The following is a 15,008-nucleotide window of genomic DNA, read 5'->3' on the forward strand; positions in this document are numbered from 1 at the left end:
CATTCTCCATTCACTCCTCCCCCACTTGCATTTATTGGTTCAAGATATCTCGCCATCTCCACTCTTAATTTATTCCTGTCATGAAATTCAAAATTGTCTGGTATAATAAAGTCAATTTCGTTAACAGGAATTGAAGAGTAAGAGTCAGGAGAATATTGATGAAGGAGTGGAGGGGATGTCACCGCATTTGGAGATTGTTCACTGGATTCATTCACTTGAATGAGTTGATCTTGGAGTCTCATTTCTTGCACTTCAACTTCCTTTTCAACTGCATCTTTAAATCCGTTTTCTTGAAACTCTTGCAGTTCCATGTCATTTGGCCGGATAATTGCACTCTCATCTTCCTTCAAGATTGATATTGGTTTGTGAGGGCAATTCTTCAAGGTGAGGAGCTAATCGCTCTATCCTGGATGTCAATTGACGCATTTGATCCGCCAGGTCGCGAAGGCTCGCTTGTGTCTCCTGATGAAATCGATTTAGGCTCGCTTGTGTCTCCTGATGAAATCGATTTGTATTAGCAATTAGTAATTCCATCATTTCTTCAAGAGACATACCTGACACGGAGGATGATTGCTGAGACTCTTGCTGTTGAAAATCCATTGGCCCCGTCGCATAATTAAAATTGGAATTATCCCACCATCCTTGATCATACCGTTTGGATAAGGGTCATACCACGTTTGATATTGGGGTGAAAAATCTCCAAAAGTATCAATTGGAGCACTTAGATTATCTTGAAATGCGGGGCATGTGTCAGTTGAATAACCTGATCAAAATAAGTTTCACAATTTGCAACAGCCCATTGATCATTAGGAAAAACATGAGTCTCATAACCCCATTCAGGAACAAAATCCAGTCTATCATCAAAATATGGAATGTTAGCAGCCATAAACTATATAAAAAAAATAAGAGAAAAATAAATTTAAAAATGAAAACAAGATAAACTCAAAAAGAAACAAATTAATCTGGCACCAGTCCCCGGCAACGGCGCCAAAAATTGACAGGTTGTCGAAGCCTGTGCAATAATAAAACCTGCTCAAACTAAAATTAATTTCTGTAGATAGTGGTAAGCAGGGTCGAATCCACAGGGACTGGGAGTAATTGTTTCTTTTTAAATTCACAGTGACAAAGGGGGTGTTTTTATCTCAGGGGTAACAATTTAAGCAATCCAACTAAAAGTAAAATAATAAAAATAAAATAGCCAACTAGAAATTAAATAACAATTTACTAAAATCAGAGGATCTAGCCGAGGAATAACTTCAGCAATGGTTCACCTAGTTGATCATTGAAGCAAAGGCAATTCCAATTATTCATCAATAAATAGGTTATAACTACCAAACAAGCGATGGCAGTCAACCCCTCCTTACTGTGTCGGTGATCAAGGTACGCCCGTTAATCACTGCTCTAATTGAGAAATAATCCTAGGTACGCCCATAGAATTTAATTCCCCAATTGCCTTACGTATTAGAGGAGCCCTATTATAACCAAATAACACACTACCAGGGTTATTTTAGATTAGCCCGCGTACCCCCCTGACACGAATCCAATCATGCCAGTTATCACTATTTTGAGACAATTGAACAATTACGGATTTAACGTCCCAATTGACAATAGATTATCGAATTAACTAATTATCCGGATCCAAGACAATCAATTAATTAAACAATCATGAGCACTGTAACCAAGGAATATGCGAATACCAATAAATAAAGGAAAAAGATTAAATTAAATCGATCTCACAATTTTCAGGCAATCCAGAGCCTTCGTTGCTCCTTGACTAGAATTGGAAAATTAGTTCATAATTGCTGAACTAAACCCACCAGAAATTGTAGCAAAGGCTGCGGCCATCAATTGGGAAGCTGGGTGAATTCAATTCGTCTATTCAATAAAGAAAGGAAGCTACGAGAGTCCACTGAGTGTGTTCGCTTTTGTCCGACATTCGGAGAAGAGAAATTGAATAGGCAGAATCAAAGACAAAAGCTAAGCTCCTCAGCAATACGTAAGAAAAAAACTAGCTAACAAAAACTAAGAAGAAAAGTCAACAACTGCGGCTAAGCTACAAGACGAAAAGACTAAGACTAAAGCCAGCTCTCCTCTGCAATTCCTATATTTCCTATCTAAGTGCTTACTCCTCCTGTGCGGCGTCCGCCGCACGAGAGAAAAAGAAGACTCTGAGGTTTGCTTTCTTTTCCCTTTTTGTAGTTGCTGTCTTCGGTCAAAATTACCAAAAAGGTCATGCATCTCCTTGTTCCAAGAATGCCCTTGATTGCCTGCTATTTGAACTCTTTCCCGATGACTGTCAAATTGGCCTTGATTGTGACATTTTTATTCTACTCCCTGAAATAAATGTAAATTACGAAAAGTGAGTAGAATCTAATAATTAATTCACATTGGGTTAAGTAATAGGGAAAATTAATTATAAAATAAATGATAAAATTACAACCTATCATTGACTGAGTGTAACATTAGTATTTGAATAAAAATTACTCTGGCAAGAAGATTACAGCTCTGGCAGTATCGCCAACCGTTAAAGTAGTCATATATTTGATGCATTAGTACAAATTTTAGCATGTGGTATTTCTATCAACCCAACAGATTGCGATTCCCCCCCCCCCCCCTTCATTTCAGGGATCCCCTCTTTACCAAATCCGACACCTCCACAATAACAGAGATGATTCAACTTAGGGCCCAATTTGGTTAAATTTGAACTTTTATTTTTGGTTTTTTTGTTCTTTTAAATTTCAAAGTTGACGTCCAAATTTTAAGCCATGTCAATACGGCCAAATCTGGGCAGTCAACAGCCTAGGCACTCAATTCCTCCCTACAATATCATTGTACATGGATAGTGAAATGCATTATCAAGTCATGCAGTGTGCAAACTTGCATGAATTTTTATCAACTATTTAAGGCCTAAAAGAACTCTGGTACTTCCATTAGAAATTAGTTAATAATACTGGATTTTTCTAACTGGTATCCAATGATCATTCATTAACACATCACACCTAACTTACCATATTAATATACACAATCACAATTTTTCACAACCCTACATTTAGATACTTTTTTTAATTAACTACATTTTTCCAGAAAAGTAACACCTAAAACCTCTCTTAACAAGTGCCAATTGGGGGCTTGTTAGTCAAACCAAATAATGCTTAGAAGATGTTTAGAGAAGGCGACTTCGTAATCCAATCTGGAAATTCCGTTTGGCCAAAAGTGTTGTTGCTCAAGACCCTATGAAAAAATCCATGTAATGCTGTTCATCTTGCAATTAGAATGACTATAGTTGAAAATCTCTGGTGAAAGAAAAGGCAGACCTCAAGCCTGGAAATTTCTTACACATGAAGCAAGGAATCCGTTCCTTCCAACTTTGGCATTGATCCAAATAACTTGTTGTCTAGCTACTTCACATAATAAGTCTTATGATAAGTGGGATTGGTACTGAATTTGACACCGAATAGTGGCATAGAGGATCCCAATTGCCCAGTCGTCCCGTAATTATACTCCTTTGGCTTTCCACAAGTACGTTATCCCTGCATTATGAAGGTAGTCATTTTATAATCTTAATTTTCTGTTTAAATTTTACTCTCTGTGTTCTTTTCATTTCCTGTGTGGACTGTTCTAACTACTAAGGAGACAGCGGGTAGAAAGTATATAAATTTGGCATGTCCTTTGTCCAAGAAAGTTTAAGGTCCATTTTAACTCCATAATTTTTTTAGAAGCACATATACTGAAACAGATAGCAAGTTAACAAACTAAGTACACAGTAGAAGAATAAAAAATAAATGACCATAAAAGTTCAATGGGACAAGTATTTTTTGTGTCTTCGATGATTGGATCAAATCCTATCAAGTTTATTTTTGTCCAATTCAGTTTCTTTGATATCATTCTTACAACTTTTGGTGTAACTTGTATAAGTTTGATGTAATTGTGATAAGTTTTTAGGATTAATCTTATACACACTAATAGTGTATACATTATCACCGTTAGATTTATGCCACATGTGCAAATTTTGAATTTGAAATCCAAAATTAACTCATGTGTCATCCATCCAATCGTGATAGTGTATACACTGACAGTATATATAAAATTTACTCATATTTTTAACATAATAGTATGAGTTAACAAACTTATGTTTATACCAAAATTTTACCAAACTAGTGTAAACTAGTGTTAAATGTCAATTTTAACCCAAATTAGTAATTAAATGTTAGGAATAATTTTAGAAACCTCCCCTGAGATTTTTGACAGTCTCACTGCTCTGCCCTGAAGTTTCTAAAATATCATAAACCTCCCCTGTCCGATCATTGGGGTCCAATTATTACATCAATCACGGAGAAATGACTTAATTATCCACATAGCTTAAGAGATATTTCGCAATTATGTTTACATGATTACTTAAATTGTTATTAACTACCTTTAATAGAAATAATGACAATTTATAAATGTTTTGTCAAAAATTTCTAATATACCATTACAAAAGGGGGCCAAATATAAGCGCCTTTGTGTGATTAATAATTGATGTGCATGAGTTGAAGCAATCATTCAGAGAGAAATAGAGCTTTTTTAGGCATATTTAAGGATTTAGGAGACTTGAAGAGGAAATTTGCTCTCAAATTTTTGTCAAAATTTTGGTGAATGTGAAAATCTCAAGGTCAGCCTCTTAAGATTTTTTTTGTTCTTAAATTTTGGAATTTTTTATTATTTGATTGTACATGTTAAGGTAGTTCTTTATGATCATGCTTAATAGTGACCTTGCAAGTGAAAAAGAATATTTTGGATCAAACAAAAAATGGAAAATATGACATTATGTAGTTTGTATTATGTTTTATATGATCTACTCCATTTAATGATCGGTATTCAATTATAGTGCTTTTTTTTATATATCTTGATTGTTACTTTCATTGTCATGGAAAATAGATGTTGGTGTTGTATGAAATATAGATAAAGATTGCTCATTGTATGCTAATAAATTTAAAAACCTTTTAATGATGACAATATTTTACTTGTTTGTGATTATCCGACAAGTGGTCTTTTTTAAACTGAAATTTCGACTGTAGAAGGGCTGACATGCTTTGTTTCTCTTATAGTAAAGTAAGCAACTGATGTCTTGTAATAGATATAATAGTATGCTATTATACGTGCAATATATAGATGAAACTTTGAATTGCTAAACTTGTTGTAGAGTTACAAAGTTGATCTTTTGTTTATGCTCTATGAAGCAATAATAGTTGCACAATCTTGAAATTGAAGCCTTGTTTTTCTAAGCAATTTCACTTACACACCACATTTGATAAAGTTAAGATACATATATTTTTTCATAGTATTTTAACTACTTAATGCAAAACTTGAGAGTGGTTATGGAATGAAATTGTTCTCTCTCTCCTAATACCAATTTTATATTATTTTGTATTGGAATTAGGCTGATTTGTTACCAGCTAATTAGTTTTATGAAAGGTTTTCGATATTTTGAAAAGCTCAGGGGAGGGCAGGGTGACTGTCAAAAACTTTAGGGGAGGTTTTTGAAATTATCGCTAAATGTTAATTGTTCCAAATTGATAATAAAAAATCAAAGCTTGAGGGACGAGATATGCTTTTGCTTAAACAATTAGGACCAGATGGGTTAAACCGCTAACCAATATAATAGGGATATTAAAAGTGCACTTTTTCCTAGTTTAAATGTAGGGATAATTTTAGAAACCTCAGGGTCCCCTAAGGTTTCTTACTATTTTACTCACCTCCCTTCAAATTTGAATAATTACACTAACCTCCCTTCATGCAATAAAATGACTATAATATCATTAACTTATAGATAATTCCTACAAACAAAAAAACTCTACAACTACAACTCGTATTTAATTCTAAAGTAACGGCTGCCACACAAAGCAAACTTTTATTCTCTCTCTCCAACTCTCTATCCTTCCTTATCTCTCCTGCATCTCATAATTCACTCATTTTTCACTGCTGCCATCTATGCAACCATCTAATACATCTCGAATCCTCATCATTATAGAAATAGATCCTCTATCTTTTTTTTATTTTCCTTTTTTTATAAGTATTATCGAAATGAAATTGCTAAATGACAAGTTATCGGAGCAAATTTGTTGCCAAAGAAAATGAAGATGTAAAAGGATGGATGTGATACAGAGTATAGACAAGAAAATAAAAGTGATGGCTAAAAAAGGAATAAGGAATAAGGAAAGGTATGCTATTATGCTAATTGTGCAAAAAAGAATTTTGGAATATAAAAACTACAATTATATTTTCCTAGAGACATTGGATATCATCTCTAGTATTGCTTTTGGTTGCTCCGTATTGATATTCTTGGTGGGTTAAATTATTTTAGTATCAATAAAGTTTGCAGCCATTTGGATAGGAATATTGGTCAATTCAAACGCTGAATTTAGGTTAAAAAAATTGAGGCTAAATATTAGATTGAATGCAAAAATTTAGACAAAAAAAATGGGAAGCTTTGGGGTGGCAAAAAAATTTTGAAAAGAATTTAGGGAAGCTTTAGGAAGAACTTAGGCCAAAAAAAAAAAAATTGGGTAGCTCTAGGGCAACAAAGGTGGGCTATCAAAATTGTGAAAATATGGGGATTAAGTTGAAGTGGCTTATTTAATTCGCTAGAATGGTGGTTATGCAGTTTGGAATAGTTGCAATGTGGAAGAAATTCATGAGTGAGTTTTCCCCCTTCTAACTAACAAAGGGGTATTATAGGATTTTTGAGGACAAATTTAGCATATTAGATCTATATTGTTACTAAAATGCTAATAATAGGGGAGATATGTATAATTTTTTAAACTAGAGGAGAGCTATCTGCAATAGTCTGAAACCTCAGGGAGGTTTCTGAAATTATCCCTTAAATGTAAACTCTTCCGTCCCGGACCTCCCGGTACCACCACAACATATTTATCATCTTATCTTACTTGTCATATAGTCCCTTCCATTTTGTTGAAGGCTTGCTTTAGTCTTCTAACATGTAAAACGGAGTATCTCCATTTTAAACCTGTAAAAAGTTTGTTGATAAACTTTGGTTGAGTGATCAAGGTTCAATCTCAAGAGTAAGAGATCCGGAGTTTATTGTTTAAATGTAAATTTATCTTGAAAAAAGAACTTGCAAGGAATTTCTTAATCTTCAAGCTAAGTAACTTTTTTAATAAAAAAAAAAAAGGGGAGAATTGTCCAATAGGGCAGGGCAACATTATATGAAGGGAAATAATCAAACCATCACGTGAGCACATTTTGAAAAAAGTGTGTTTTCACAATTGATGCCCTTCATATAAACTAGGGATAATTTCACAAACCTCCCCTGAGGTTTCTCACTATCACAAAGAGCTCCCCTCAAGTTTTAAAAATTACATATACCTTTCATACTTTTATTGTTTAGTAAAAATGTAGGTCCAAGAGTTTAGATTTTCTTTCAAAAATCCTAAATTGCTCTTTTATACAAAATTAAGAAAGAAAAATATAGTATACTCAATCATTTTCTTCCACACTTTGCATAAATTAATAAACCAAATCCTAACAATCATCCAAATATAAGTTCTAAATCAATTAACCATCCAAAAAAAACAATTTTATATGCATATCAATACTTACCAAAATAAAAAAAAAACATACAAAATCCTATTGACAACCAATTTTATACCCCCAAATTAAATATCAATGCTCAAATACCTTTTCAATATAAACTAATTTGATCTGGAACCACCATTACAAGTCTCATATGGTCTTAAAATATTAATATCTCAAAAGTTGAGAACAAATTCTACCTCCACAATAAAATCCTAATAAAAAATTTCTAATCCAATGAAAGAAATCATTATGTAATTATTGACATTTTATAAAAGTTTTTCTTAACAATAAACAAAATATGACAAATTTCACATCTTTAGTTCTTTTTCCTATTTCAATCATCAATTTCATTATTTATTTTTCTATCCCTGTGAGCCTCTTCATTTCCTTCTAGTTTGACATATAATCTACCCTTTTGTAGATTTGGTAATTTCAATTTGTTAATATCTACAAAATTGAAGATAATAAAAAGAGGTTATATTAAATAGAAAATAGACAAGAGACAGAAAAATAGATTTTTTTCGGTTTTGTAATTTTATTGCCTTAAATCTAAAATTGTCCATTAAGTGGATGGCATTATAGGTATTTTAATATGTCAAGAGAGGTAAGTGTAATTTCTTAAACCTAAGGGGAGCCGAGTGCAATTGTCAGAAACCTCTAGTAAGGTTTCTGAAATTATCCCTATAAACTATGCAAAGGTTTGGCTTTTCTGCATTCACATTCGTTAAGAAACTCCCTTACAAATAAACCCCATAAAGAGAAGTCAACTCATCAGTCATCACATCAGCTATTTTGACAGCACAAAGGAGAATTTTCAGGGTCCAACTTTTGCAACTGTACCCTACACGAAAAATGGCCAACCTAAAGTCACAGAGTCTTATCCTGTCTTAATTGAGAGCACGAAGGAGCATTTTCAGAGGGCCAACTTCAGCCACTCTGCCCACAGGTAAAATGGCCAAAATGAAGTCATCGTCTTATCCTGTCTTAATTTCTTGTCTTCCATTTCTTTCTTCTACGCTTGGAATCCACCAAATCCAATCTAGAATCTAGGCATTACTCTTTCTTCATGTTGCGTAGAAAGTATATCGGTTGGAACGTGGAGCATTCATCCCCAAGCAAGAAGTATCCAATGAACTTCGTAGTACATTTTGAAGTAAAAGTCTACGTATAAGAATTTGACCAGTAGCACCTGTACTGGAAAATGTCAGAAGACTTAATAGAGCAATTGCTGTTGTAATAGCGAGGCAAAGTGGACCTCACCATGAATTTTTTTTTATTTTGAATTTTTTTTTAAAATATAAATCAAGTCTACTAATCTACCATCTCATAAGCAGCTAAACGCACTTGTTTGGCTGTTGGAATAGTGAGGTAAAGTGGACCTTACCATGAATTTTTCTAATATAAATCAAGTCTACTAATATATCAATCCATCTATTTGTGAAATGGTTTATTGATGGATATGATTTGCAATGGTCCTTCTTCCTTACCATCGTCCTTTTATTAAGATTTTATAACAATAGATAAAAAATTCATCAACTGGAACACAACTATTAGGAATCAAGAGGAATAAAAACTTATCACATGAAACACCAAAATTAGTTGGCATGGCGTGCATATTATCCAGTTCTAGTATTTTTTTCATTTTATTGACACCAAGTGGGAATTTAAAAAACACATGGATAAGTTCCATAAGAATAAGAATGGCAAAGTTGAGCAATACTTATCTATCAATCTGCTCTATTTCAAGAGGTACAGAGTTACATGGGGACTCTGTGGACTCCTCAGAACAACTGTAACTACTACTTTGAAGATGTCTTACAGGAGAGTCTGAAGGATAAAAGCGTGGCTTAGCAGGTAATTGCAGGTCTTGGAGATCACCTCCGAGCATTTCTATGACTTCTCTCATTGAAGGACGATTCTCAGGTATCATCTGTATGCACCACAATGCTGTCAAAATCAATTTTTTTCTAATTGTTTTTTCTTCTTCAGTTGCATGATCTCCAATTTCCATATCCTCTCCTTGGTCAATGTTATCATATATCCATGAGGGAAAGTAAATTTGACTTGAATGCTCAGCAAGAGCATTGATATTCTTCCTCCTTCCTGCCATCTCCATTAGTAACATCCCAAAGCTATAAACATCAGCCTTGTTTGAAACATTTCCAATTTTCTTGTAAAATAGTTCTGGAGCCATGTATCCCAATGTTCCTCTCACAACTGTGAGAGACACTACACTGTTTTGCAGAGGATGTAATTTTGCTAGTCCGAAGTCTGAAACCTTTGGTACGAAGTTGTCATCGAGTAAAATGTTATGTGGTTTAATATCAAAATGCACAATTTGCATGTTGCAGCCCTGATGCAAGTATTGTATCCCACGAGCCACGCCCGAGGCGATCTCAAATGCCTTCTTCCAACTCAATGGGAGCCTATTAGAATGTTCTGCAAAAATAAACTTATCTAGAGATCCATTAGGCATGTACTCATAAATAAGGGCACGCTTGGAGGCGGTAACACAAAACCCCGCTAATCGCACCACATTTACGTGGTGAATTCTCCCGAGTGAAGCAACCTCATTGATAAAATCTTGGCCATTGGCTTTGGACTTGGTTAGCATTTTGATTGCTACTAATTGGCCACTACGCAATTTCCCTTTGTAGACAGAACCGTAACCTCCTTCACCTAATTTCTCCTTAAAATTGTTGCTCATCTTCTTTATCTCTCTGTAGGAGTACCTTCGAGGAATGAGGTTGTTGCGACTTTTGAGAAACTTTTCTATAGCATCATGTAGTGACAAATACCTGCGGCGGAGTTCGTAAATGTAGTATGCAATTGAGAGTGCAATGCAAATGCCAAAAAATCCTCCAGTGCCAATTGCCCCAACTGAGATAGGATAAAAAGCGTAAAATAAACTAACAAATTGGATTTGGATGTATCTATTTAGTCGTGAAATTGAAAATTAAGTCAGAAAGTTTGGGCATTGACTTACAGCATAGCGCAGATGAACAAAAACTATCGCTGTATCCCATCCATTCAAGCTCGAAACCAGAAGCCATCATGTCATGGACGTCCCTGTAAGAAATGTTCCTTGTTTCAACATCAAGAGAGTTCTGAAACTGTGAAGTAATAGTTTTGTAGATGGTACAAGTCTCTTCAATATTAGATGCCATCAGATCGTTTCCAAACACAACATAACTGTAAAAATCTTTTGCAGTGAGACAAGGAGAAGTATCTATATAGAGAGGAGAATCGATTGGTCTTTTGCAGCTCACAAGTATGATTGAATCATGCGGCTCTGGTGGATGCAAAGGATTATAAGAATAATGAGTAATTGAGTAAAGTGGAAGACTTGAACAGTTGTTCTTCTGCACCCCAGGATCGATAACATGAATCCTTTTGGAGCTGCTTCCGAAATTCATGATACTTTTTTCCTCTACATAATATTTGTTGGAATTAGATCCCAAGTACAGTACGGTACGATTATGCTCGCAAGAGAGTCGAACATTTGGGTGACCGCAGCCTTGTGGACCGCCTTCTACTCGGAAGAGGCCCGTTACATATATGTGGACTTCCCCGCAGTAGAATTGTTGATAACATTTTTGATCTTTCTGTGGTTTATCTTCCTCAAGTTGATCAATCCTGGTTGAAACTGCCTCTACAAAGAGCAGGGCCAAACACACTGCAAAAGCCTTCGAAAGAAACATAGTGATGAATTTGCTAATATTGTTGGAAAGAAAGGAAGAGAGATATGAGTCTAATCGTTAATTAACTGATTAAAGCCACAAGTGATCGGGTTAGCATTTCTTTGTAAATGTTTCAGTCTAAACTCTTAAGTAGTAATATTTAATATTCTAGAGGCTAGGTAGAAAATTGAGAACCGAATATTTATTATCTATGAATATTAGCTTTAAGTCTGCTCCTACCAAAAGTAAACACTTGAGTCACTAATAAGTGTGTGCCCCCAATGGCACTAGATGGACAAAGCCTTCAAGTTTAACGAATTCTGTTGATTTATAATTTAGTTTAAAATATGAGATATCATTTTGTATGTTTTGAAATCATGGGGGATTCTTCTGTGTATTAGATATACCATAGGGGTTTTTTTTGTTTTTAACCCTAAAATAATAGGATAATTTATATTTTATCCTTATAATACTTTTGTGCTTTTTCTACATAATCAATGGTTTTAAAAATTATAATAACTTTCTCATGATTTAGAGCAATTATCAAAGTGACAAAAATCGCCATTTGTAATAGAAACAGATGACGTCCCACACAGGCAGTTCGGCCGGTACTGGTAAGTCCGTCTTTACGGTAAGATTCCGTGTTCGACCCCGCTGTGATAAAATTGTTGGCATTCTTGGGCAGGGTTCTACTGACCTTAGGGGGATTAGTTGGCAAAAAAAGGCTGGGACACCCCCTAGGTAGAAAAAAAAATAGAAACAGATGAAATTTCAAGATTTCCTTAGTTTCGTGCTATTAAAAATTAGTGCATTTTCGTTGTTCAGTCCAAGAAAAAGAAACATGTGCAGCTTTGACCGAAAAGCGTTTGAACTCAATTTCTGTGACGACGCACAGTAACGGGGCCACATTTGAATTTCTACCCTGTGACTGAGAATAGGAATGCCACATTTGAGTCAAAGTCGAATAGGAAAGCCCGACCGAGTCAAAGTCTATCTGTTACTAATTTCCGGTCTGTCCTTTCCATTTTATAAAGGATTATTATCACTTTATCCCCTTAACGATTGGTGCTACTATCAATTTCTCCCTTAACGTTATCTTTTAGTCACTTTATCCCCAAGATTAACGGTCAAACTTAACAGAGTTTGTTAATTAAAATGAAAAGACATGTTTAACCCTTAAAATTATTATCACCTTTCCCCCATAAAATATAGTCTTATTATCAATTTACCCCATAGAGTTATATTTTAGACAATTTATCCTACCATTAAACTAACTTAGTAAGTTAAAAAACTTTAGAAGAAAATACCCTCCTCTTTGCATAATAAAAATAATAAAAAATTTAGAGTGACTCTTCTCTTTTTTATTATCAAGAAAAAAGTCAAAGTATTAATTTCTTTTTTCTTGACAATCTTATTAATATTGAAAAAAAAAATAGAACGATAGAGAGGGGGAGGGGGAGAGGAAGAGAGAGAGCTCAATTCTTTTTTTAAAAATCACAAATAAGAAAGAATTAAATACTTTTATTATTTTAAAATTATTTCACTTTTTTGTTTACCTCCAAATTCCAATCCTAATCTCGACAACCTTAAAGTAATATGATAATGTTAGACTTTTCTTTATTTTCTTTTTTTTGTAAAATCTAATTTTTTGTCTCCTTCTTTCTTATCTCTTTTTCTTTTCCTAGTATTAATAAATGTGAAATTTTTTTTGAGAAAATTCTTTTATTTTTATGTTTTTCGATCTCTTAAAGTGAAAAAAAAGGAAGAATAACCATTCCAATTTTTGTATTTTTAATTATATATAAAAAAGGGTAAATATATTTAAAATTTTTTGACCATACTAGTTAGATTAGCGGTGAGGTAAAATGCTTAGAAAATAATGTTAGGAACTAAAGTGATTGTATGATTATAATCTAAACGAATAAAGTAATAATAACAATGTAGCAATGCTATAAAATAAAAGGGTATTTTTGTCCAAAATTTTTTAACGTGTTGAGTTGAATTACTCATGGAGGTAAAGTGACTAAAAGATAACGTTAATGAGTAAACTGATAGTAATGATATAGTTTAAGAGGATAAAGTGATAATAACCCTTTTATAAATTTGTTATATCGGCAGACTTGGTGATTTCCATGGACTCGAGTTTCCAGACTTGTATGGAGTTACGCACATTGTATGGGCTGTGGGCAGCAATAATTCCGGGAAGGTAAAGTTCAATTGAACAGATAGGAAATCATTTCTTTAATAATGTAAATTAGGTAGCAGAATATACTGGGGTAAAGTTGGGTTGAGTGGTTAATGGAAGGGACGGTAAGCAGGTTGTCCTCTATGCACAAAAAAAAAAAAAAAAAAATTGCAATCACAGTACAAACTTAGAACATTAATCGCCTCGTTTGGATGGTGAATTTTTTGGATGTTTATATAAACTTTACTGTAATTTACTTTAAGAATTGTAGAAAACTTTTTGTGTAGTTGGATCAATGTGTAAATTTTTTTTCTTTTTTCTTTTTTTTTCCCTCTTCTTTAGTTGATTGACAGAAAGGGTGAAAATGTTAGGAAGTTATAATTTTTAAGGTCTTTTGGCAATATAGATAAACCTCAGGGTCTGACTCGCAGTTTGGCCAAACTTCAAGAGAGGTATAAGTAATTAACCAAGAAAAAAAATAACCGATGCATCAAAAAATATAGGCTGCAGGGAGTATAGGCTAATTGATCAGATTATTGTTCGAAAAAAAAAATCGCAACAATAGGGTTCTGACAGGATTATGGTATCAAACTATGGGTGCAGCAAAAAGAAAAATGTTTTTTTTTTTTAAATTTCTGCCCGGCAGCTCACGTGGAACTTTTTAAAAAAAAATAAGATGGCTGCCGGCTTGACAAAGGCCAGCAGCCATCATCAAAAGCAAAAAAAAAAAAAAAAGAAATGTGAGGATGTTAGGTGATGGGTCCCCATTTTGATGGTTCCTGTAGTTGCTTCTGGTATGATATATGGTATGGATCGTGGATTCTCTCTTCACCGGTTCTAACTTTATTCAAAGTTAACCCACCAATTTGCATGAATTCATTTTTACAAACTCATTTAAATTCATTGTCGCTAACTAAATTATCAATTTATACCATCCTTTGCACTCATCATTAGTTTTGAATATTTACTTATAATGCTTAATAAGCTTAATTATTAATTTTTTTACCATCCATACTCTATGTAGCAAAATTACATATTATTTAATAATTGGACAATAAGAATTTAAAAATTTAAACTAAGTTTTATAAAAGTTAACATAAAAACCTGGTTGATGAATTCTTGACCATTAGCTTTGGACTTGCTCAATATCTTGATTGCTACTAGTCGACCACTGCGCAATTTTCCTCTGTACACACAACCATAACCACCTACTCCTAACTTTTCCTTAAAATTGTTAGTCATCTTCTTGATTTGTTTGTAGGAGTACCTGATAGGGATCAAGTTGTTGCGACTTTGGAAATACTCTTCCACACCGTCATACATCGATAAATGCCTTCGTTGGCACTTGTAGATGAGAAGTATCTTGAATTCTGCTAGCTTAGAGACAGATGCTCCACAATCCAACTGATAGACTTTCTACGAAACATAAAAGAAAGAGTAAAGTCTAGACTCTAGACTCTAGATTGGAGGTGGACTCTAGAGTAATTTCACTTTGGCCTTTTTTCCTGCCGGGTAGAGTTGCAAAAGTTAGCCCCTTACTATGCTTCTTCGTCGACAGTGAGTTATAA

General features: G+C 33.9%; 1 protein-coding gene across 1 annotated transcript; it reads right to left on the minus strand.

Annotated features, from left to right (window-relative positions):
• Nucleotides 1-9,257: 9,257 nt before the first annotated feature.
• On the minus strand, nucleotides 9,258-14,796 carry LOC113776275 (rust resistance kinase Lr10-like). The gene is made up of 2 exons (XM_027321396.1): nucleotides 14,708-14,796; nucleotides 9,258-10,307 (listed from the first exon to the last, which is right to left on the minus strand). Exons 1-2 carry the CDS (start codon nucleotides 14,761-14,763, stop codon nucleotides 9,296-9,298), a joined length of 1,068 nt encoding a protein of 355 aa, XP_027177197.1. The 5' UTR covers nucleotides 14,764-14,796; the 3' UTR covers nucleotides 9,258-9,295.
• Between the last annotated feature and the right edge of the window lie 212 nt (nucleotides 14,797-15,008).

Source organism: Coffea eugenioides, chromosome 6 (assembly GCF_003713205.1).
Source record: "Coffea eugenioides isolate CCC68of chromosome 6, Ceug_1.0, whole genome shotgun sequence".
In the NCBI taxonomy this organism is placed as follows: Eukaryota; Viridiplantae; Streptophyta; class Magnoliopsida; order Gentianales; family Rubiaceae; genus Coffea; species Coffea eugenioides.